This window comes from Artibeus jamaicensis, unplaced genomic scaffold (assembly GCF_021234435.1).
Source record: "Artibeus jamaicensis isolate MK-2021 breed Jamaican fruit bat unplaced genomic scaffold, CSHL_Jam_final scaffold_754, whole genome shotgun sequence".
In the NCBI taxonomy this organism is placed as follows: Eukaryota; Metazoa; Chordata; class Mammalia; order Chiroptera; family Phyllostomidae; genus Artibeus; species Artibeus jamaicensis.
In genome coordinates this window covers 832,111-857,239 of record NW_026522054.1, presented here as the reverse complement: position 1 = coordinate 857,239, position 25,129 = coordinate 832,111, and the positions used below count along the sequence as shown (strand labels likewise).

Genomic DNA, 25,129 nt, shown 5'->3' with positions numbered 1-25,129 from the left:
TTCAGCACAACATCACTGACCAATGTCAGGGGTCATGAGGCCACTTGGGGAGGGCAGCAAGTGAGTCTTCCAGGGGGGCACAGCAAGTCCAGGCGAAGCCCCACCCACCAGCTGAGCACATCTCCCGAGCTCAGTCTGTGAGAGGATCAGCCCGCTGATGAGTCCGATGTCTGGGTGTTACCTGAAAACCAGGCAAACCCTCCCAGAGCCCCAGGGATGCTGCCTTCCGGGTCTGCACCGGGATTTTATCAGGTGGTCCAAACTGTTCCTGCTTCTCTCTCACATCTTGCTGGTATTCGGTCCCATCTGGCATGAGTATCTGTGCCGGAGAAGGAGCAAGGGCCCACTGCCCCCCATCCGGTTGGAGTCAGTCACGTGATTCTGTTCTTGGTACCCACTCAGCGAGGATGTGTCCAATGATTTTGTAATACCTCAGAGGTACCCTTACCTCCCTGCCCTTTGGGAGTGCGTTCGCATTACTTGGGGCACACAGAGAACCCTTCCTTGTCCTTGGCTTCCCCAACCAGCCCCTGACGCATGTTTGTGTCAAAGGTCTGCCTTCATCCCAGCCTCACCTGTTGGCCCCCCAGTGCCCACTGGCGTGCCCACTGGCCTGCCCCTGGCTCTACACCGGCCTCCTGCTTAGCCTGGCGTCTTGAGGTCCCTCCAGCATGACTTCGCCTGCCTTTTCCAACTCTGGTTGTTCATTCGGCAAACATTTATGGAGCACTTCCTGTGCAGGGTGTTGAGAGAGATTCTGGGGATGCAAAGGGCACAAGTTCCAGAACCTGGCCTTGAAGGGCCCACAGCCCAGTATGAGAGACGGCCATTCTCCAACCTGTTCACGGCAGGACTGTGTTCCCGTTGCAGTGGTGGGGCACAGTGGTGGCTGTGTGGGGGAGCGTGTGGTTAAGGAAGGTCCCCCCCCAGTGAAGGGCGACCTTGGCAGAGGCCCGGCAGATGCAGGCGAGGACCAAGGGCAGGGTCGGGGGAAGGTCGGCATTCCCAGCATGCCTCTCCCACGCGCCAGTAGAGCTCTCATGCCCCTGTGCTGCTCCCCAGACTCGGACGCTCGCTCCAGCCCCCGGCCATGGGTCCCGCCATTCCCCTCAGAACGCCACCTCTGCCTCCCTCTACAAAGTTAATTTGACCGCGGAACCCTCACCCACCTTTCAAGGTCGTGCTCAGATTCTGTGTTACCCCTCAACCCTCAGGTTTTTGCCCACCACTGAGGCTCTTACCCTCTTCTATTCCTTTTGTGGTTTACTTTTCTCATCTCCTTGAAAAACTAACTTGGCCTTGGGACAGGAAACCCCAGTGAGCACTCTTCTAAGCAAGGAGCAAAAAGCAGAGTGAAACATGCCCTCAAACACGAATCTTCTCAGCTGTGCGGTCGGGGTGGTTGGGTGGGCCACCCACGGTGTCAGAAAGAACACAGTGCCCGCCATGTACCTTGGCAGCCCTTCCGTGCTGGAATATGTTCAGAGTCGCCTTTTCTGCTCTCTGTCGATGTAGGGCTGGATGAACCTCAGGTGTGTGCTGACCCCGGCATCCCCGAGAATGGCTTCAGGACGCCCAGCGGAGGGGCTTTCTTTGAAAGCTCTGTCGCCCGATTCCATTGCCAAGACGGCTTCAAGCTGAAGGGCTCTCTGAAGAGACTGTGTGTGAAGTTTTTTAATGGCACGCTAGGCTGGGTCCCCAGCGATAAACCCGTCTGCGTGGAAGAAGGTGAGTGCTTAAACCCGCTCCCTGGGCCCCTCCCCACGGAAGCCTCGCATGTGGCCCCCTTGCGCTGCATGGCTGCGGGGGCACAAGGCTGTGTGGGCCAGAGGGGTCGGTGCCCTGGGCTGCTGTCACTATTTCAGAGCCAGACCTGCACAGAAAATCATGCCTGTGTCCCCAAGGGCTGGGGGAGATAAATTCATCCCGGCATTAGAAGTAATCATCTTCCTTCTCTATCTCAATTACCGTCCAATTTATCACCGTTTTTTGTCAGTGCGGGAGAGAAACTCAGACAACATGAGGGCTATTTATTATTGAGCTGCCAACGCCACACTCATTTCCATGTTACTCAATAAAAAGCGCGGTAAATATATTGGGCAAAAACCACCCAGAATGATACAGGTGATGCCTGTTACTCAGAGGATTAAATCAGTTACGCTTATCAGTTCTGTTAGATGCAATTCATTTAGGGGAAGAACTGTGACGAGCAGTGACAGGTTGGCAAGGTAGACATTTATTCTAGCAATCATCCCTACATTTATTGGTCGTGACAAGGTATTCTTTTACTTCCTGCAATTATCCTTTAATCTGTTGGTTGAAACAACTTTATACATATCGTTTTTACTCTTTGTAGATACTTTTGGAGTTTAAAAAATGCATTGAGTTTAACTCGTTAGAACACCGAATTGTTGGTGATGTATGTCTGAGGATCGGCAAGCCAGGAGTAGGCATAGGTGGGAATCAAGAATTAATTCTATCTTCTAATTTCCATGAGGCATAGAACTTATATTTTGATGAGTCCATTAGAAATGAGTTTCAATTTCTCTTAACACCATTATTAGTTTTATTTTGGGATGGAGCTTTTGTAACAAGGAGATATAAACTCTTATTCTGATTTAGTATATATCCGTATGAAACTTTTAAAACAATTTATATTTGAGAAGCATTTATTATGATCTTCCTGATGGAAATTTTACAGGATGGATAAGATGGTGTCTTCTCCTTAAAGTATGTGCTATCTTTGCTTTTATTTTTAAGGTATTTTTATTAAAACCAAAATTAATAGAAGGAATTAAGATTTCAAAAAATAAATTCAGCTCTTCTCTTATTATATGCTGCTCATACAAACTGTGGTTCCCATAGGATTCTATTAATTACAAGGTTATTTGGTTGTTATATATGTCTACTTCCTTGCCTAATTCTATGCCCTCAGATACCCAGTGTTCAAAACCCAGGGAAGCTCAAAAACATCAGAGAACAAGGAAACCCAACAGCCCTCCTGGACATTACCCAGAGGGGAAGCCCCTCTGTTATTTTGCCATCCTGGTAAAAAAAAAGAAAAAGAAAAGGAAAAAAGAGGTTTGTCCCTTCCTAGATGAGAACCTTTGCAACCCTGTGTATAACTAACTAATATAGAGGTATTCCAACAACAGGAGTGAACAAATCACCTTGGAGTGGGAGGCTTGGGCTATACAGGTCTGTGTGCATGAGCCTTGAACTTCACCCCAACAGTTTGGTTAGGGGCTGTGTAGGTGGGAGTCGCAGGCCAGCACTTTTATTCTGCAAACTGAAATAAGAGCGCCTGTTTTCAAGGGAGGGTCCAGGGCCCTGCATTCTGGACTCTGCATGATGGTGTACTCTAAGTGCGTGTTTTAGAAAGTGTGGAAGAACAGGCATCGCCTTTCTAAGTATGATGGTAGATTGATTTTTAATATTAACGGTCCTTGTGTTGATGTTTGAAAGATCAGGATAAAGAGAGGGCCTTTGTTGCTCCGATGGTGGACAGAACCACATGCCCCAGTAACCGTTCTTTCATCTAAGTGGCTACCAGGGGGTGGGCGACCCCTAGAAGTCTATACCTGAAGGTCATGTAGCAGTGAGGAGCCTGCCCTGCTCCCCGCCCAACTTGTAAATGGCCTTTACCCCCTGCTCAGGCTTCACGCCGGAAGCAGTAAGGGCTGCTGTATTCATTTCTGTCCTTTGTCCAGCAATTCTTAGGAGGCTGATGAATTTTTATGTAGTGGTAATACTAGTAACAGCAATAAAGTACCCCCTTTTTATAGGTGATTACAGGTTAAAATTTTGTATTCACTATCTCATTTCACATGCACAGCCACGCCACAGGATGAAGTCCTGTTGTTCTCATCCTCTCCTTAGGAAACTGAGGCTCAGAGAGGTTCGTTTACTTTGTTAAGGTCACACAGCTGATAAGAACTAGTGGAGCTGGAACTCCTCAGCCAGCACTTTTTCCCCTACGAGGTTACATGTAACCTTCTTGGTGTCACAGAAGCCCTACCCTGGTCAGTTGTGACGGCACAATGTGACAGTAGGTGGCCTCACTGAAGCGCAGGGTTGAAGGAGCTCCCGGAAATTATAAAACCCAAGCACTTGGGCTGGTTTGGTTTTTGTTTGACCAACAGAGAAACGTAGTCTCGCAGAAGTAAAGAGCCTCCCAGAGTTTAAGGGCAGTTTAGGGACCGGCCCGTTCAGCCCCAGGCCTCCTCACTGTCACCTGGACTCCTACCAGCCTTTCACACTGTCAAAGTTCTGCCTGAGATGCAGATTTGAAAATAATAAGTTTATGTGCATTGAAGTGCTCTGTAATAAGAAAGCGCTCTACCAAAGCCAGGTAGTTAGGAGACGAGTGTTTCCTTGTTTGTTTACGCAGATTTCCTCTCTTTCATTCTCCACTTCATTCTGCCACATGACTCAGCTGTGGCCCGATCTGAGTGTTTTATTCCAAGTACACTGAATGTATAGAAGTGATAATACAAGCAATGAATTAATTTCAGGGCCCCCAAGGCTCCGACCTAGAGGTTATACAGGGAGATGTATTCCTTGCTTCTCTGAGCTGCTTTCCCTGTCTGTCCCTGAGCAGGGGAGAGAATGTTTGTGTTCCAGGGCCCAGGGAAGGCAACCAGAAAGGTGGAGGGGAGGCCCTGGAGACAGCAAAGGCCGGAAAATAGTTCCCTTGGGCACCCTGCTCCTGATGTAAGAACAGTGACTCCAGGCCAGGGTGGCAGCCACCGTCTGGGCCTCTTCCTCCCCCAAACCACTCAAGCAGGTGCCCTGGGGATCACTTTTCCTGGGTACATACAGCTCTTTTCACATTTCGTAAGAAAGGGTGGACGTGAAGTAAGGTCAACTTGACATAAATCCACTTTACAAACACTTAACACGTGACAAATCTGGCTGTGTCCCAGCCTGCACACCTTAGTGGGGTTCAGGACAGCGTGGCGGTGATACAGACTTAATTTACATGTATAAATTAGTAGTATTTAAAAAAAATCAATATCCCAAAGTGACAAAGGCAAAATGAATTCAAATCCGTTTCTGTTAGGAAGAGCCCAAACGTATTTATTATCCGTATTAATGGAAAGATTTCATTACTCACCTATCCCTGGGTGCAGCTGGGATACCGAATACATCTCAGCTTTTGGGGCATTACTCTTACTGGCTACCTAGCAGTTTGGGGGGGGGGGTTTGTTTTTTTAAAAGAGACAAAATAAATAATGGCTCACAGTTCCTGGGTTGGGCTGGAGCCTTCCTTAGGTGACAAGATGATGTTCTGTGCCACCCAGGTCCCTGCTGCCTCGGGATGGGATTCTCATTCCTGGGGAGGGGGGTTGGGGTGTTTTTAAAGGTCAGAGGTCTCTAGCTGGAGCTTCAGCTTCTGGGTAGATTCAGGTATCCCCTGAGCACCTTTGGGCATGGGGGACCTCGCGCAGCATGGAGTGCATTGTCTTTGATTTCCCTCTTGGGGTATGGCCCTGAGGAGGGACGAGAGACTGCCCCGGGGCTGTGGCAGACGTCGTCCGCTGTCATGCCCCGGTGTTTTATACTGTAGGACTCTTTCCACAGAGCGAAGGGACCTTTCTCTTTTCTCCTCGCCTTCCCCCTTGAGTTGCTCTGTGAATAGTCACTGGCCGAGTTGGTTAGTCAATGCAAAGAAACTCTGGGTAGATCCATGCTAAGCCACTAAAAAAGGATTTGTGGGGGGAGGTGGAGTGCGGTGGGTTTCACAGCCAGCCTTGGTGTGACTCTTCCAGAGCAGGTTCTAGACCAGCTTAGGACCGCTGGGATGCCCCTTGAACAGTCCCAGCAGAAGGCTGTTATTACAGCTTAGGTTGTCCCTGCAGAGTGTGCTGGCTTGAGAATGAACTGGCTGAGCTGAGGGCTGTTCCGGAAAATCCTCCCTCGGACTGGTGGTCGGCTCCTTTCGGGCAGGCGAGGAGCTGAGGGGCAGAGCAGGAGGCAAAAGGATTGTGTAACTCTCACGTCTGATGTGCCCAGGCAGCACAGCCCTGTAAGAAGATGGTTTTCCCTGCTCTGAGAATCTCCACGGCCATGGTAGCTCCTTGCTTGATATTAACCACGGCTGGCAGGACCATGGGAAGATCCCGGGTGGAGGGAAGTGTGTGGCTGGAACCCATGAACTTGGCCTGACCACCCAAAGAACCACCTGTCTGGCCCTTCTGTCCTTCTGGGCAGAAAGACCCCATTATCTAGAAGGGTGATGTGGGTACCAGGGACACACTGTGGTGGTGGCACATGTGATGGCCAGCCCACCCACCACCTGTTGTCACTTACTGCCCACATGTCTGAGCCGTACTTGTCACCACGAGGCAGGCGAGGGTGGCCCAGGGCACTGCCCACTGTTTCCTATGGCTGCTTTCTGGCCTGTCCTCTTCTGTCACTTGGCTGTTGGCCTGCCCGTGCCCTAACCTGATACCCCTTCAGACAGGTGGTCTGGTTACGATCCCTCGGTGCCGGGGAGGGGAGCTTCGCCCACATGTGCTCACACCCAGCTCCTTCAGGAGTGGCTGCTTTTATTCCCTGGCCTTTTCTTTGACTGCCTTCCCCGACGTTTGGGCTCCCAGTGCATGCGGTTGTCTGCAGCTGATTTTAGTTCCGCACACACAAGGAAAGGGTGCAGGCGTTCTTTCCTTCCGTAGTCCTGGAACTTCCTCCTGGCTGTGCCCACAGTGCTCTCCAGAGGGCACTGGGGATTGAGGTGCCTGTCCCAGGTCCCGCTCTCTGGGGGTCCAGAGAGGCAACAGTGGGAGAAGGGGAAGATTCCTAGACATCAGCCCGGAGCCCACGCCCACCCCCGGCACTGAAGGCAAAGGCTCGGTGGGGTGCGGCCCGCCCACCCCCAGCGTAGACCTGCTTCCAGCCTGCACTTGGGTTGCCTTCCTTGTCTCTTCTCAATGAGGCTGCAGTGCTGGGAGGAGGTGTCTGTCTATGTATCGGGTACCACGTGTGGTGTGCGTTATCGACTGATGCCTGCCGCAACCCTACGAGGTAGGTTCTATCGCCTTTCCAGGTGAGGAGGTGGAGGCTCAGACATGTGGAGTTTCCCACGGTCTCCCAGGCAGCCAGTGGCAGAGTTGGGGCTCAGGTCAAGGCCTGTGCTTTCCGGTCTCTTTCTCTCACCTGAGCCAAGGAGGTTTTTCCCAGGGAAAGGGTGGGGAGCAGCTGACACATCCATCGAGGACCGGGCCCAGACCCCACGGGGCAGGCACCTGGCTCAGACCCGCAGGAACCTGTCTGTGCAAGGCTCTGGTTCCCCAGATGTGTGCCAAGGCGCACCCGCACCCGGGGTGTGTAACAAACACACACTCAGACCTTGTGCACTAGACGGTTAGGAGTGAGGCCAAGGACTACATACATTTTTTTCAACTCTCAACTGGTTCTTGTGTGAAAAAAAAGAGTTTGAAATCCAGTCATGCAGGGATATGTTCTGATGTCGCTATACCCTGGGAATGAGATTGTCTTCCACCTTAAACGGAGCTCCTGAGGGACCATTAGTCTTTCGAGTCCGAGAAGGTTCGTGTGTCATTTCACAGGGAAGAGACTCAAGTCTCCGGAGCTTAAGCGACAGACGCATCATGTGAAGAACCAGCGGGACCCGGACCCACGTTCCGACTCCCTGTTCAGTGCTCTTCCCACTCTGCTGGCGGCAGGCACGCAGCCCAGGCTGCTTGTCAGCGTCGCCTGGGGAGCTCCGAGAGGTGCAGGAGCCTGGCACTTCCCCAAGAGCTTTCATGTTAGTTGTTCTGGGCCTTGGGGGCTGAACATGGGCATTTCTAAAGGCTCCCAAGGGAATTTCAGTTACCCCGGCTACCTGCCCCCTTGTGCTCTCTCTCACTCTCTGGTCGTGGCTGAAGGTCACACGCGGCACAGGAGAGTTGACCCTGTCCCTCCCCAACGTGCCACATCTCCATGCCGACCCGCTCGGTCCCCCAGTTCCTTGCACAGAGCAACAGGGAAACAAGTGAATGTGTTCAGCCAGCATTATTGTTAAGCGCTTACTAAAACTCTGTGGGGCTTGTAGGCCTGACGGGGGTGGCTGTAAAAGGTGAATAATTCGATGCTAAGACATTTCTTTGAGCTTCCTGGGGGAAAAGGTGCCATGCGGGTTTAAGCTTTATTATTACATTATGAATTTTTAATTAAAAGATACAACTTGTCTCATGAGCTAAAGGTGGCGGTAAAGATGGACGCGAACTCCTGTATTCACTGAAACTGCGGGGTGCAGGCAGTTTTCAAAGGCAGGGCAGGCGTCCTCATTTTTCACCATCGCTCCGTATTTAAAGTGAGGTGTCTCCCAGCTCCAGAGACTTTGCCAAGACATGTGGACGCTTTAAAAATGTTTTATTTAGAATCCGTTTCGTCTCGGGCGCATTTTCTGTCATCTAAAATTTCTTTCTTGTTGCCTTAAAGTCGGGTTATCAGAGACAGCAGCCTGTGCCCACAAGGGCAAATATTTGCATGTCTTCCCCTAAGACAGTCTCTGGTTTCCCGTCTTCTCAGATAAGCAACAGGGAAGGGGTGCCCCTCCTTGTCTCCGGGACCATTGTCGTGTCTTATTTATGCTTCTTGTAACAGAAGTCACTGCTTTCTGCTCTCCCTCCCTTGTGGCTTTGGTGTGAGTTTGTTTTTTCTTGAAAAGGTTTCTTTAACTTAAATGTGGTCATGACTTGAAAGGGAAAAAAATATCCGGAGGAAATAAGGTCAGGTCAGCGGGGGGGCTCGGGGAAGGCAGCTGCAGCAAAGATAAGTGACAAAAATGATCAGCTGTCATGGTGGCAAGGTGACAGCCAGACTGCCCCAGACAGGGGTTCTCGAGCCTGCACAGCCAACCCCCCTGTCCCTGCCGAGGGAAAATCTGAATCAGAGCAGCCTTTACCAGCTACCTCCTGCCATCTCCCAAGTCACATGAGCGCCCTTCTTATACAGGGGCCCTGGAGGTAGTTGCTTTAAGTCACGGGATTATTAGGCAAATGCAGAACAGCAGCGTCAGCACACGGAGAGATCCTTGTCAGGTCACACGTAACGGCCATGATGTGATTGTTCGCAAACCCTGAGCATCAGGCCGCCTGTGGCAATTTCCCCAGAAAGCGGTTGTGCATTTCACAAGCTTGCAGTGGAAACTACGCAGAATTAGGTTGGCTGTGTATGAAAAATGCAGGGCCACCCCATGGGTGTCCTTCCAAACCCGTTGCGGATGAAATTCATCGTCCCTCGTGGCCGTCCCGAGCAGTTCAGGGCCAGCCAGGGCTCCCCGGTCAGCATCTGAGAGCCCCGTGACTAAGGCAGAGCTCGCGGAACCCCAGGTGCAGAGCTGCCCCCCAGCCGTAGCCCGAGAAGATCGGGATCTGCTCTTTATTAGACACAGATGCTAAGGCGTGGGCGGGGACTTGTTAACTCCCAGCCAGCCACTGCATTTGGATGGTCGTCTGCAGTCTAGTCCAGCAATTTTCAACTTTTTCCATCTTGTGGCACATCTAAAGTAATTACTAAAATTCTGCAGCACACCAAAAATATGCTTTTTTCCCCCACTGGTCTGACAAAAATATACATATGATTTTGATTTACTTACATCAGATGGCTATTGTATTGGCTGTTGTCATTTTTTTATTTGACAGTCAACAGGAAAAGAGGTCACCAATCCTGACTAAATAGATTTGCATGTTTTAAAAATTCTTATGTGCCCTGGCTGTTGTGGCTCAGTGGATTGAGTGCCAGCCTGTGAGCTGAAAGGTCACTGGTTTGATTACCAATCAGGGCACATGCCTGGGTTGTGGGACCTGGTCACAAATAAATAAATAAAATCTTTTAAAAAAGATTCTTGTGGCACACCGATTAAAAATCACTGATCGAGCCAGTTGCCTTACCTAGCTATTAAGTGGTGGTTCTCAATGTTTGACTTTGTGGAAATTGCCCAAGGGGCATGCTAAAGATGCGCATTTATGTCCAGGTCTCCTGTTACCGGTTTTTGTGGGAGTCTGTACAAGTTCAGACTGGGAGTCTGAATTTAGGAGGCACCTTGGTGATACTTGCGATACTTGCCATAGGCACTTGAAAAGTAGAACATCAAGATGTAAGGTGGAACTTTGGTAAGTTGTCAGCCCATGAGAATGACATTTGAAATGCCTTTTTAATTTTTCTTTTGAGCTCAGTTCTGGCAACCAAGTGCTTTCTGGCACTTCCTTTTTGTTGAAAGAGAAAGCTCCTTTAAGGGTAAAATAGTTACAGTTCTGTTTATCAAGAAAAAGCAGGAAATCAGGAAGATGTGTCTTCTAGGGCAAAACTCTCTGAACTAAACCCAGTTTCTCCAACAAACTGGGTATCTCTACAAGAGGCCAAGTTGCCTCCAGAATATTTCCTGGAAAATAATCAAGGTTTTATGCTTTTGGAAATGTAACTGCAACCCCTCAATAAGTTTAGTCACTTATTTCCTCAAATTCTGTGCAGCGCACTGTACTTACAGGCCAGAGACTCCAAGTTTAGTTGGGAAAGATCACACCATTTTCAGTGAGTTCCCTGACTCTTCTTTCTGGATTAATTCTGTTGTTGTTATTGTTGTTTAACCTTTTAAAAATTCATGCACTATAAGAGGTGTAGAAGCACACAAAACCGAACAATCCAGTGAATTATCACAAAGCCAACACCCACAGCACCCCTGTCCTGGTGAAGGCCTAGAACACTGCTGGTGCCCTGGGGGCCCATCGCCTCTTCCCACCGTCTCGGCGGTGACCTCTCTCCAGAGGCACGCTGACCACTTCCCACGGTGGGAAGTGCACGGTGACCACTTCCCACGGTGAGCACTTACCCGGGGACTGTGCACTCCTAAACATGCCACGATTGTAAGTTTAACTTACCGTGGCCTCGTGTGACAAAGAGTAAGGTTCCTGACTTTTTCTCTACCCCCAGCACCAGGAACATCCCAGGCCTAGGGAAGTGCTCAGTAATTGACTGAATGAATGAACCCATGGGTGAAAAAATAATAAGCTTTACAGATGCTGACTTGAACAAAAGCTGTTCTTTGGAACCTTTCCTATGCTATTGGAATTGTGTGTCTCAGCGTGTCTCAGGTATTCCAGTTCCTGAGAACACTTCTTGGGGAGGATTGATGTCCCAAGTTGCTATTTTTAAGGAATCAGATTTGTATTCACATATAACATTTTTTTTTTTTAAGAAAGCAAACCTATTACATAATACCTATTCCTTAAAATTTCCTTTACTATTTCTGCTTCATCCTTTAGGACTTTGCTCTCTGCTGACTAATCTGATCAATTAATTTGCCCTGATCTGTAAATGTGAAGTAGTGACTTAGGACCTTTTTTTTTTTTTTACTGGCCCCCCTTTATTTATTTATTCTATTAAGTCCCCATTGTTACTAGAATAGAATACAAAAAAATAATGAGAGTGGTAAGCTGGCGAACATATCCCCAAAGAGCCCACTGGCGCCCTATCTGTGTAAGCTTGGATTGTTGACTAGAATTGACCTGACAGAATGGAGCATTAATAGACCGTGTTTTTCAAAGTCCTTGGTAACAATATTTTTTAAGTGGCTTCTAAAAATTCTTCCTGGAAACCAGATGAATTTGCGCTATAGAAAATCGTGTTCTTTCTATTGGGTACTTTAGAATGGATGAAAATGATGCATTTCTTTTTAGAGACTAAAGCTCCTGGTTTCTCTCCGTCCATTGAAATAAAGTCCATGGTTTTTCACTGCTGCCGACAACCTCTTCCTCTTTCACTGGGGGGATTAGGGGCCAGCACTGTGGATAAAAAGATTGTCAAGGTTTAGTTTCAGGTTTTGTTAGCGCTGGCCTGTTTCAGTGTTGTCCTGGTAACTGGGGCACGGCCCCTCCTGGCCGCCCTACCTTGGTGGAATATTGACTCTGATGTCTGAGTTCCCACTTGAGACATAGCTCCTTTTACACAGTAAATTGGTCCTGTGTCACTCATTCCCTCTGGTGACTCTTCTTAGCCAAGTGCATGGTTACTGCGATTTGGGAGGCTGTGAATTCCCTTTGAACCTTATGTGACAGGCTCTGTGGTCATGTCCAACTCCTGCTTCTGGACACAGAGTTCTAATGACAAGTTCAAAGCATCCTGTATTGGAGACCGTGATGCAGAGATGGCCCGGGGGCTTCTCCTCCTGGTCAGCTACTCTTCACATGTTCCCCACGTCCAAATAAGCATTTCCGCCCATCGAATTTACTCACTATAGCCAGCCGCCTCCTGAGTATTCTGGTTAATTCTTGAATACATTTTAAATCAATCATGAAAACAGTCAGTCGGTCATATAAATTACTGCCATAGGAATTATTCACAGCCAAGATTTTACGGACGGATGCCTTGATAAATGTGTTTTTATTTGCTGTGAATCATTTCTGCATAGTGATACTGAAAAAAATGGAACCCACCTCTTCCGTCATGAAGGGGGCAGCCCAGGGTGGGCACAGACATGTCAGTTATCTTGTGGCTCCAGGCAGGAATGTCCTGGGAGGGACTTGGGGGGAATTCAGCTCGTCTAGTGGAAAACCTATTGTCTGAACGTGACCAGTTAGAAATCACCTTTCCACATCCTGAAACTCAAAGATGAGAGAACACAGTTCTCCAGTCATGGCTGCCCCTGCTGAGGTCCAGAGGCAAAAGGCTGGCTGCTCGTGGGTTTCCTCAGCGGGAGGGTTTAGCTCCAGGAGCTGCCCCAAGGGCCCATTCATCAGATTCTTGCGGGGCCAGGTGCTTGAGGTTTCTCGGGCAGAGAGCCCCACGGCGCCCCTCAGAATCTCTTCTGTGCCTCCTGTAAGAGGCCTGGGGGCCTGGGAGGAGTGCTGGGGAGAGGGTGGCTGCCCCTGCTGTCAAGCTAATGGAGGTGCCCAGGGCTGAGCTTAAGGCAGACCTGGGCCTGACAGCGTCTGGTTGATTGATAGATTTATAATCCTCACCAGAGGATATGTTTATTGATTTTTTAGAGAGACAGAGAGGGACATGGATGGGTCACCTCCTGTATGCGCGATCAAACCCGCAACCTTTTGCGTTCAGGATGACGCTCCAGCTGCTCCAACTAACTGGTCAGGGCAGCACTTGACCTGTGACAACCGATGCAAGACAGAGGATGGCCACCACCGCTTGGCCCCCAGCTCTCAGGGTCCTCCCCGGCCAGGGCGGCCCCCTCTGTACCAGGCTTTCCCACCACTGACGTTCCATTTTCTAGAGCCTGTTGTTGTTGGATTCTTCTTTGCTCCCAGTCAGCCCAGCCCCAGCCCCTCATCAAAGCTCCTGGGACAGGCTCCTTTTAGAGCTACCCAAGTTCCCAGCCACCAGAGCCACCCAGCAGCCGGGTACTGCTCCTTCCCATCTGGTCTCTTTGCGTGCGGGTTCCCAGGGGCTCAGCACCTCGGAGCCGATGGTTCAAAGTCCAGAGGAACATCATCAGGATACTCTTCCATCCATGTCATGGATTCTGTGGGCTTCCATGGTGGCTGAGAAACCTACAATCTTTTAGAGCGTTGGGAAGTTTCTCGAGGAAGTTTCTTTGATTGCCAAAGTGCTGTCCTTGGATTTTGCCTTGTTTCAAAAAGTTTAGAAGCAGCAAAGCTGGACTGTAACTCATTAGTAGGTCAGGGCCATCCGAATCTAGCAGTAGAAATACATACCTCCAGCTGACAAGCCCACAGGCCTGGAAGATCAGATATTATATGGAGATGTGCCAGTAGGAGATGGAGAGACACGTGGTGGACCAGTGCGACTTAGATGGGATTTGTTGGATGGTGTTTAGGGCGGGAGTGGGCAGAGGGAGCAGGATGTGTCCTTGGTAGCACAGAACGGAATGGCCTGTGTGGTCAGCTGGGCGTAGAGAGAGTTACAAGGGGGTAGTTATAATGGGTCAGTTTTGTTTTATCCTCTGCCCATTTTGTTGCCTCCAACCCTCCATGCCCGTGCGGGTGCCCAGCCTCGCCTGCACTCCGCCCCCCATCCACAAGCATCCTGCTCTGACTCCACCTGCGGGCAGCAATAGTTGCTTGCTCTGAGCCTTGGCCAGATTGGCAGGGGTGGTGCACTGCTCTGTTGAGTATCTTCTGCAAAACAGGTGAGGGGGATGGGAAATGCTGAAAGCTAATGAAACCTTGGCTCACCCCCTGCTGTTTAGCAAAGCACCTTTTCTTATGAGGCCCAGGCCCTCACCCCACTGGCAGTGACTAGGGGGAAGAATGGTGGGGGGTGGGGAGCAGCCAAACAAGCCGCCCTGTGCTGGGCCCTGTTCACAAACACAGCCAAGGCTGGAACCAGGTGGACAGTTTGGGTGGGCCCCCAACTCTGGTGTTTCTTCACGTATTTTCAAAATCGTCCATAAGCTCAGCTGTGCAGTATGCGGTGTCACAGGTGGGAAACCGGATTCCTGTGGTGGCTGGATCCCTGCCCCCTCGGTCCCTCTTTCTGAGCTTGGCGTCCTGTCGGTTGGACCTGAGCCTAGGGATCAGTAAGGAGCCAAGTATCAGAGGGCTGTGTGCGTCGAGACCAGGTCTGAAAATCACAGCTTTCTCTCAAACCCATGAATCACAGCTGTTTTCAATGCCCAAAATTGTGTATGCTGTTTGCACCACTGCAGTTTGCCGTATCCCTCAAATCGAAGATGCTGAGATCCATAACAAGACCTATAGGTACGGAGATAAGCTAATCATCGCTTGTCGCGACGGGTTCAAGATCCGTTACCCCAACCTGTACAACTTGGTGTCGCTGTGTCGCGACGATGGAACGTGGGACAACCTGCCCATCTGTCAAGGTATGAGATGGAAGCCGGCATTGTCGGCTGTTCTTCTCGCAGAGCGTGTTGTAGGGTGTGCGTGCCTTCCTCTAATAGACCGGGAGAAATGACGGAGGGGAAACAAGGCCCCCACGCTGCCCCGGGTGGTCCAGCTCTACCTTCCCCTGGGTCCCCGAGCTCTGTGCTTGTAATGGTCACCTCACTTCCTGGGTTTTCTCCAGCTCCGTGCATCCCATTTCAAGGCATAGATGGGAACTCCCTTATTCTTTAGCCTGTTCGATGTCTCCTTTACTGAGAAGCCACAAGTAGGGGAAGAATTAGGAGACTCATAACTAGGCTGCGGACGCAGTGATGAATGACTGTGTGCTTAATGGGAATAACAAAACATTCGTTCTCATTTCAGCCGTGCCGAGAATATATTTCAAGCTGACCTTACAGTGGCTATTTTCTCTTAATAATGGTATCTCATTTTATGATGCATGAGAAACAGAAAAATAATCAAATTCAAATTTCACCCAGACCCCATGGTGAATAGTTATCTTTTAAAAAAAAAATTAGCCCGGGATGACATACAGAGCCCCGTTTGTGTTCCCATGAACTCTGATCATATCTCTCAACAATGCAACTTGGACCAGAGGACCCAGGAGCCATTGCATCATTCAATGCCAGGGAGAGGGAGAGCGGGCTCATTTGCACAGAGAAAGCACTGGGGCGGTGAAGTTGAGACGAATGTTAACACTGTGCTTGGAAATCATAGCCGACAGACTGCTGTTACCTTACGTGCCCTGTAGTTAGAAATAAATCATTTCCTTGTGCGAGAGCCTAAGAGTCATGGCCCCCGGAAAGAAAAAAACAGAGCAGATCAGGACAGAGGCAGTTCGGCCCCCTCCCACACCTGTGTTTCTCCCCTGAAACTTCCTGTTATATGTGACATTTTTCAAGGAGACACGTGATTCATTTACACTTTCAGAAACAGTCCACAAAATCAGCAGCTTGCTCTTAGGTTGGGCTATTTATTCAAATGAACTTTATTAGTCACTAATTCCTTCCAGTCCCACGGGCCTCTCCAACTAATGGTGGAGAAAATGACCTTAGTATCCAGCCACTTCTTGCCTTGATATTTTCTATTTATCCTTTTGTTCTCCTGCTTTCTATTTCCTTTTATGTCACTTAAGTATAGTATGCTTCTTTAGGAGTATTTTGTTTGTCCCAATGACTTTGTGAGAATTTACCCCATGGCCCTGGCTGGTGTGGCTCAGTGGATTGGGTACTGGCCTGCTAAACAAGGAGTCACTGGTTCAATTCCCAGTCAGGGCACTTGCCTGGGTTGCCCGCCAGGTCTCCAGTAGGGGGTGCATGAGACCTGGCAGGCAACAACAAAGGAGCTGGCCGGCTGCTCTTGAGAGGCATGTTTTTTCAAACAACAGCATGGCCCAGCTTCCTTCCTCCTCAGAGTCCCCCTCTGTCCCCACAGAGGAGGTGCCCCTGGTCCATGCCTTGTCCTCCTCTCCTCCCCGCCCCCCCATGCCCCAGCTCCCTCAGGCTGCCCGCCCGCCTGGGCACAACAGGAGCAGCAAGAAATCAGGTTGCCTTAGACGGCCTCCTGAGTCCCCAGGGGGAATATAATTGGCCCTCAGGGTGACATTTCATTCTGTAACTTTTATCGGCACCTGCAGACCAGCAGCTAAAGCCTGAGGAGTCTTCTCTCTATTCTGCAGAAGTGCAAATAGAAATCACATTGAACTATTGAGTGCAAGCCAGTTTTCTGCTGTTATATTTAGAACGGGCTGCCTCCAACCACGAGTGAGCATATCTTTCCTTCTCGGATTAGCCGCATGAGTTATAACCCCTTTCATCTCCTTTTGGGGCGAGGGCAGAAGGGTGGTTCCAAGGCCGTTTTTTTCCCCGGTGGGAACTTTGTGTTTTGGAGAGTGGCATCCTGAGGCCTCCTGCTCGCTAGGAGTCAGTTTGTCTTTATTTAGGGGAAGCCAATTTATCCAGATGGGGAGCTCAGAAATATGGTGTGCACTGGCCTTGGTTCATTTTATAAGGGGCCTTGAACAACCACAGATTTGGGTATCTGTGGATTTTGGTATCTGTAACGGGTCCTGGAACCAATCCCCCATGGGTACCGAGGAAAGACGGAAGTTTCGTTTTGTTTTTTAAAGATTTTATGTATTTATTTTTCAAGAGAGGGAAAGGAATGGAGAAAGAAAGGGAAAGAAACATCAGTATGTGGTTGCCTCTCACGTGGCCCCCACTGGGGACCTGGCCTGCAACCCAGGCATGTGCCCTGACTGGGAATCAAACCAGCAACCCTTTGATTTGCAGCCTACACTCAATCCACTGAGCCACACCAGCCAGGGCAACACTGAAGTTTTTCAGGAGGCAAAAGTTATATGCCAATTTTCAGCTGTGTGCAGTTCACTGCCTCAACCCCAATGTTGTTCAAGTTCAAGTTCAAGTGTACATTTCTCAACAGGCAGCATGGGCATAACCATTGTGCCAACTTACTTGAACTGCGCCCAGAGGTTCTAATACATTCACTTGTCCAAATATTAATTTGCTTACCTTCTTCTCCACTATTGATTTTATTTTTTCCTAAGTCCTAACCTCCTCCCACACATTTCACTTTTGCTGTAAACACTGTCAGCTCAGAAAAAAACAGTCACGTAAGGGCAAAAGGCATGGCTGAGCACCACGCTTGCGGACACGGTCCATCCTCATCCTGAGCGTTGGCTGTTCTGGGTGGTGGCCGACTGGGTTGCCCGAGCTCCGTCACCCAGCACAGCAGGGCCAGCCCTGGCACCCCAGAGTGAGCGCCTCCCTGCATTCTGCCCTGACCCACAGACCCCGCACCCTGGGGCGCTGGCTGATGCGATTGGTCAAACACCCAGCTCTTCTTCGATACTTAGGATGATATCTAGCCAAGTCGGCTTCGGAGAAGGGCTCAGTCATCTGGTCTAACTTGTCCCTGCGGATCGGAAGGGAAACTAGGTATTTCCATTATACATTATTTACTTCGCACACAATTAGTTCTCCCCGGGAGAGCGCCAGCTCGGCGGGGTCATTACACCCTCCAGTGAAACTGCGGAGACCAATAAGACATTCCACAATCACAGTGGCAGCTGCACTAAATGGGACTCTGTGTCAGTGGGGACGTCCCCCTGGGCTACACGGGCTTCAAGACCAAAAAGGAAGTGGCCGTTTTCAGAGTAGGAGTGAGCCGTCCTGGCTTACTTCCTCTCAGAGACCCCTCGGACTCCCGCGGAGCTCGGCCTCACGGAGGGAGGGGTTTGGGGGCCCGGTCCCCAGACCTCTGGCAGCTGCGGCTCTACTGCCCCGAGACCCTAGTCGTGCAAATCCTGGGGCCCACGTGGACCCATGGGGCCGGCAGCTCTGTGTCATAGCAGACCCTCCTTCTGGATCATTCTCAAGTTTGAGAGCAGCTGCACCCCAGGTTTCCTTACCTATTCCCCCTGAAACACAGCTGGATTTTCCAAAGTTTAACATCATCACATCACGCAGGCCACCTGTCCTGTATTCCGCGACAGAGGAACAGAATTTGTGCAGTAACCTTCTCAAGACCTCACCTCTGTTGTCCAAATAGTAGGGTGTCTTTTTCCCCTGTGGCACCTCGGTGGCTGTCAACCCTGATGGCTTCACTTGGGGAACTAGAGGAGGTAGAAAAAATAGGGGAGCCTGGGCTGACCACCGACCCTGGGTACCGGGCCAAACTTTGTTGTTTTGTAAAAGTTCCACCAGCTACACTCTCCCTCACAGCTCCCTACTTCCGACCCTCAAATGCTATTCGCTACTGTAACATCAAATTAATACATTGCAGATAGAATAGGGAAGTCTGCAGGGAGTCTGCACATTTAAGGTGTTCACGCCTCAGAGGGCATGGTCGGAGGGTGGGAACCCTCCAGAAGTTCAGTGCTGTGTTTGTCTTTTCAGAGTGCAAAGGTGACCAAGCGAGACTTCCCCCTTTTCCTTTCCCTCATCACAGGCTGCCTGAGGCCGCCGGCCTATTCCAACGGCTACGTGAACATCACCGAGTACCAGACCTCCTTCCCCGTGGGGACTGTCATCTCCTACCACTGCTTCCCTGGGTTCAAACTCGATGGCTCGGCGTATGTGGAGTGCTTACACAACCTCATCTGGTCGTCCAGCCCACCCCAGTGCCTCTCTCTGGAAGGTAACACATATTATTCTTTTGGAACTTGAATTTTGGACGATGCCGTCTGTTTCCGTAAGAGGTGAAGAGCAGAGAAGTGTGGTCGGCAGTCACTTGTATTCACTGTAGACGCATCGCTTGCCTCTGTCCTGGGCAGGGGCCCAGGGAACCCTGTCTTACAACCAGACACAAAACCCACTTCTGCCCTCTTTCAGCTTAAGGGATAAAAAAGAAAAGTTTCCAGCATTAGAGATCCAACTGAAAAATATTGCAAAGTTAAGTGACATGTCTTCAAAAATTCATTTTCTCTGCACCAAACGTAAACAGGTTGGGTTACGGCTTCATTCACCTCACCCCCTTGTTTCATTATTGCTCCATGTGTCTTCCTGTTTCTGAGCATTTTTATGGCTTCGCGGTAAGTACGTTTGCTACAAGCACACACGCGGAAGCTCTGTCCTCCCTGCGTTTGTTAAATCTATGGGATTACCTTACAGTGGGGTTCAGCAGTGGTCACCAATCAGCAGTGAGGGCAGCAGGCAGGCCCGCGTCTGTGGGTGCAGCGCCCCTGACGACTCCCACCAGGCAAACTGCGCATGCCGGGCTCAGGCCTCACGTGAACTTGGGGTCTTGAAATCATGGTGGAAGAAAACCAACACCCACTTGTTTCTTGGTGTCTCTTGAATTCAGGGGGTGGGAGGGGGTCTGTGTGGAGAGATAAGGAGGAAAGGAGGCCTCAGGTCGGGAGGCCCTCCCAAGCTTTGGAAGCCTTTCTTGGGAAACAAAACGAGACACAACAGGATGTGGAAACAGGCAGATTTTCACAAGCAGCGTTTCTCCCCATGCACCTCAGGGCGGGAGGAGGTTGGATCAGGAGGTGTGTCGTGGAGGGGACGGCCAGCGGGATCAGAGAAGGCGTCTCTTACGGAGACTGGATGGGTTGGCTGGAGCCATCTTGGAGACCGGGTCGGGGGGCGTGGGGGGCCTGGTGCTCCCAGGAGCCAGAATCCCCCCGCTCAGCCCTACTTCTCACCCATCCCCGAACCCCTAGAGGATCCGAATCCACAGCCGAAATGTCAGATAAAATACAGGAGGCCCGTTAAATCTGAATTTCCGATAAACAACAAATAATGTTTTAATATAAACATGTTCTAAATATCGCGTGGGACTTACTTCTGGCCAACCATTATTTTGTGTTTATCTCAAATGCAAATATAGCCAAGTGTCCGATGTTTTTATTTGGGAAATCTGACAACCCTAAATCCAGAGGGATAAGGGCAGCCCCTCTGTTTCCGTGGAAACGGCTGTTCTGTTGTCTGGACACAGCCGGCCTGCCTGACCCGGTGAGCAAGGCCCACTGGGGCGAGGGGCTTCTGGCAATGCGCAGATTCCGCCGGCTCAGATGACCGGGAATCCGGGGTTGGTTGAAGGGGATCATTGTTACCCTAGACGATGGAACTGCCTACTTGAAAATCTTCTCGGATTTGGTTTAAATGCCTTCCATGCAATCCTGTTCTGATAAGCTTCCTTTGGAGACTTTGAAAGCAGTTTCTATGGTGCCTGGAGAAGGTGATGTGAATCGATGTCACACAAAGTCGAACTGCACGGGGCACTGAGCTGAGGTTCTGAACCACGGAGCTGTAACCGGCCTCAGACTGGGATCCCGTCTCCTGGGTCCCTTTGCTCCTGCCAGCCCGGGGCTGTGCCCGAGGGACGGATACTGACAAAGCAGGTGACAGCTGCTTGTACCAAGACAGTCACTTAACGCGTTTTTATCTCACGTTTTTTAAAAAAAAATAGTCTTTACATCTTCATTTTCAATCGCCGTCCGTTTACATTATCTGATGGGCTTCATTCGTGAGGCCTTCATGTGCTGCAGTGGGTGAGGCCACCAAAGCCCGACTCTGAACTGAGAGGCACAGAGCGGACTAAGGCGTTTTTGACTCAAGAACGGACAGAAACTGTGTGAAATTAAGCAATGGGTTAAAAGAAGAGATAAGGGTCACAAAACACTTACCCAGGGGCCCCGGGTGTTGGTATTTCTTTAACTCTTCCTCGAATGCCATGTCATCTTTTTAAAAATCGGGGCCTCGTTTATGCAAATTGTCACAGGGCATTCAACACGGAGGGGCCATTCTAAGGGAATCTGACTCTATTATTTTTTAAAGATTTTAAAAAATTTATTTATCTTGAGAGGGGAAGGGAAGGAGAGAGGGAGAGAAATATCAATGTATGGTTGCCTCTTGTGCGTCCCCTGCTGGGAACTGGCCTGCAACCCAGGCATGTGCCCCGACTGGGAATCAAATCTCAGTCCTTTGGTTCAAAGGCCCGCACTCAATCCACTGAGCCACACCAGCCAGGGCGAATCTGACCCTTTAATGCGTCACCCACACTGGTTTCCCCCACTTTTCAGTTTTTCCTGGCCCACGGTGTGGTTTTTCTTGGTTGCATTCATGGACCTTGTTGCACTGTGCTGTGGAATGGAGATGCTCTCCGTGGCTTTCAGGTCCACGGGGCTGTCCTGACCCCTTCAGTGGCCGGGCGTGGCCAGCTGTGCTGGGGAAACCCTTCTCCTTCAGCAGTTTATGCCTTTCTCTCTCCCGTCTCACTGCTCAGCCATCCGTCCGTCAGCTGTTGCCGTCCCTGGCTCTGCAGCATCCCCCGCCCCCAACCCCGGTTCCTCGCCTGCTGTGAGCCGGGCGATGGGCTCAGCGGGGTGGTCGTGGAGCCGGAGTGGTGTATTGATTAGGACTGTCTGGGCTCACGTCCTGGTCTCCTTCTTAATCATTCTGACCCGGGGCAAGTCACCGAGCTCCCATTAGCCTCTATCACCTCAGTTATAAAGTGGGGGAGGTGATCGTCCTTACCTCATGGGACTGTGAGGATCCAGTGTGATGACAATTATAACACAGTTAGTGAAGTGTGGGGCACATAGTAGGTGGTCAGTCACGCGTCCATCATTATCCTTGGTCTAAAACTGTGTCCAAAGTCACAATAAATAAGGGAGCACCCGGGCTTCTGTGCACACACATTGGGGTGCTGTTTTGGCTGTTCAGATGCTGTTTTGTTTTTTGTGTACTTTTAGCTCTGTTTGTCTACGGTGAAGCCCAGATAATGGGAGGCAATACTGAACAATAATAATTGCCCTTCATTTTGAGGGCTTAGTATGCATCAAAATGCTTGACACAGAATGTGTTGCCCTCGGGCAGCCGGTAATCTTTTTAACCCCATTTTGCTGGTGAGCAAACCCTGGCTTCTAGAGGTTCAGCCATTTGCCCAAAGTTGCGCAGTGAGTAGGTGGGGGAGCCGGGACTTGAACATGAGTCTCTGTTACTCCAAAGCTCATGCACTTAATTACCAGGGTCCATTATCTAATTCACTTGTTCCGATGGCTTTACAATTCAACAGGGAAACAATTTGATATGTTTACAGTTATTTTTTAAAGAGTCAAAAACATTTTAAAGGATTCTCACCAGGGAGGGAAGCAGGGAATCTGTCTTTCTAGTCTAGTTATTCTCCCTGTAGAAATCCCAGCTTCTGGGGAACTCCCACTGCCACCAGAGGCCACATGACTGCCGCTTTGAGGCAGATTGGAAAGGCCAAGGGGACAGATAGCTCAAGTCACAACTTGAACTTGGAGGCTCCCCACCCCCAGAGATGCTCCTGTTTGCTCAGCTGTTACATTAGAAGATGAGACCCTTTCACTGGAAGTCCTGTCCACACATCTCTCAGGGGAAGGAAGGGCTTCCATCTAGAAAGGGCCAAACATTTCATGACAGCGGAGTTTGAAAAGACACCAGGGTCTGTGTGGTGTCCGTGTCGATAAAGGCCTGCGAGGTCCATTTAGTCATTCAGTGGACGTTTTTCAAATGCATGTAGGCTGAGTGTCTTGCAAGGTGCAGAGAATACGGAGGCAAACCACGGACCCCTGTCTCCCCGCCCCGGGCTCACAGACGGACTGCGTGGTTCCTGCAGTCTCACTCCTGCCCGGGGGACTCGGGGCCGAATATTCCACATGGAAGTTACCCAGCGCTTCTGGTGGTGAGAAGAGGCTTCCGTTCTCTGATGCTACCCAAAGGGCTCTAAAGGGGGTCTCTGTGGGGCTTTTTTAAAATATTTTTAAAAAATTTTATTTATTTACCTTCAGAGAGAGGGGCAGGGAAGGGGAAGGAGAAGGAGAGAAACATCAATGTGCAAGAGAACTGGGGACCTGGCCCACAGCCCAGGCACCTGCCCCGACTGGGAATCCAACCAGCGACCCTTTGGTTTGCAGGCTGGCACTCAGGGATCTATGCGGTTTTGAAAGAGCCAGGGGATGGGGTGCGGGGGTCACTTGGCTGTGTCGGGTTGGCCCTGTGACGGGACAGTGTTCGGTGTCTCCTGGGAAGGCAGCAGGGACACAGACATCTGGGAGGCGTCGGCTGTGGACATTCGGCGTGGGAGTCTGTTGTGCTCCGCTGTCTCCCTTTTCCAAGGGGGGGCGACAAGTCAGTCCAGGAAGCACAGGCACCGCACGCTTCATTGGCGATGACTTAGGCAGTGCCTCCCGGGACGCTGGCCTTTTCAAGGGTCTCCCTCGGCCTGCGGGGCTGGCCTTTCTCCCAGCAGCAAACAAATCTGACCCGCCCAGGAGCTGAACGTGGGCAGCTCTGAGTGTAAACCCGACCAGACCGTCCCCAAACTCAGAATGCCCAGGGCGATTCCGCCCCTTCCCGTGCATTTCAGAGCTCACGGCGCAGGAGATGGAAGTTTAATCAGTTTCCGATTCAATTCCAGGAAAGGCAGCAGTGCGATTTCCTAGGAACCTACCAGCGCTCAGCGGTCCTTTTCGGCCTGTGCCTTTATATAAGAAAAGGAGAAAAATAGGAAACTGCAAAGCCCTGTTTGGCCAAATGTGAAATGACTTGAAAGGTTCTAATTTAGGATCGAAACTCAAAGCCAGTTTGGACGCGGAGGCTTCCCGGCTCCCAGACTGCCTTGGCGGCGGGCTTTGTTCCCCAGTCAGGTACAAGATGCGGCACCGGGACTTCTCCCTCTGGGAGCCCTGCCTTCGTGAAGAGGTACCTGGGGACTTCAAAGCAAATCCTCTGCGGGGAACAGCAAATCAGGGCCTCCTCAGATTTAAGACCTTAATAGCAATGACAGCCCCTCGGGGACATGTCTCTGCCTTCTGATCGGGACATGTCTCTCTGCCTTCTGAATAATCTGCCCAGCTGCCCATGGGTGACTTCTGAGTGGTCCCTGTCGCTGGGTCTTTAACACACCCTACAGTTCGGCCGAAGCTGCCCTGCCTGTACTGGGAGACGCAGTGGGAATTCTCCTTTCTTCCTTCCCTACCTCCCACCTGCCCAGGTAGGGCTCTGGTGGCAGCCAGAGATGTCCCCAGGGCATGGGGGCCATTGCTCTTAAGAATTCAAGTCCTGCTCACCTCCCCTGACGTGACAATAGCAGTGACCAACTAGTCCCCCACACTGCCCAGGCCTCCCACCCTTCAGAATGGACCACCTGGCCAGGGTCATGGTCTCATTAGCCGTCAAGTGCCCTGTAGACTCGCCTGTGATCCTGTCAGCAGCCGGCTTCAATAGGAAATTAAATCAGCAGAAAATGGAGAAAAGAGAAATGAATGCGCCTTTCCCTCTCTGTTACCCATTGTGGCAGTGGGGCTTCTGTAGCTGGGAAGAACCAGGGGGCATTGCTGCTTTATCTGCCTGCCCAAGCCTGGGCCCTTCTCTCTTCTTCTCAACCTGATGTGAGAGGTTTACACCAGGTAATACTTGGCCGGGTGGGTGGGGACTCCTGCCGTCTGGGTCCTGAGGCCCAAGGAGCTCTGTGGGAAGCAAAGAGGCCCAAGGTAGCTCGGTTGTGGTTCCGGCTGCCTCACCCCCAGGGGCTCTGTTTTGCCACTCTGTTTCCACTTCAGGAGTTTCTGAAGGAAGAGCTTGCCATTGTCAAGGATGAAAATCATTCATCTAGTTCCACCTGCCTAGGCACTTGAGACCAGAGCAATGAAATGATTTGCCGCATCACAGAAAAAGTTCCCCCACCTCCTTAGACTCCCAGCCTTCGAATAAGCAGGTAGACAGCCGATTTAGAACCGTAATAAAGAGCCCAGTTTACACCAAAGCCTTACGGGATTTTTTGTGTGTGTGTCTTACTCTCAAAAACTC

At 50.5% G+C, this 25,129-nt stretch overlaps 1 protein-coding gene across 1 annotated transcript in view; it reads left to right on the top strand.

The window, feature by feature from the left end:
- Positions 1-25,129, top strand: part of SUSD4 (sushi domain containing 4) — an 86,254-nt gene that overhangs the window by 44,613 nt on the left and 16,512 nt on the right. Inside the window, exons 3-5 of the mRNA XM_037128329.2 lie at positions 1,516-1,728; positions 14,633-14,806; positions 18,798-18,986. Coding sequence (XP_036984224.2) covers positions 1,516-1,728; positions 14,633-14,806; positions 18,798-18,986 — 576 coding nt within the window. The remainder of the gene's footprint in view (positions 1-1,515; positions 1,729-14,632; positions 14,807-18,797; positions 18,987-25,129) is intronic.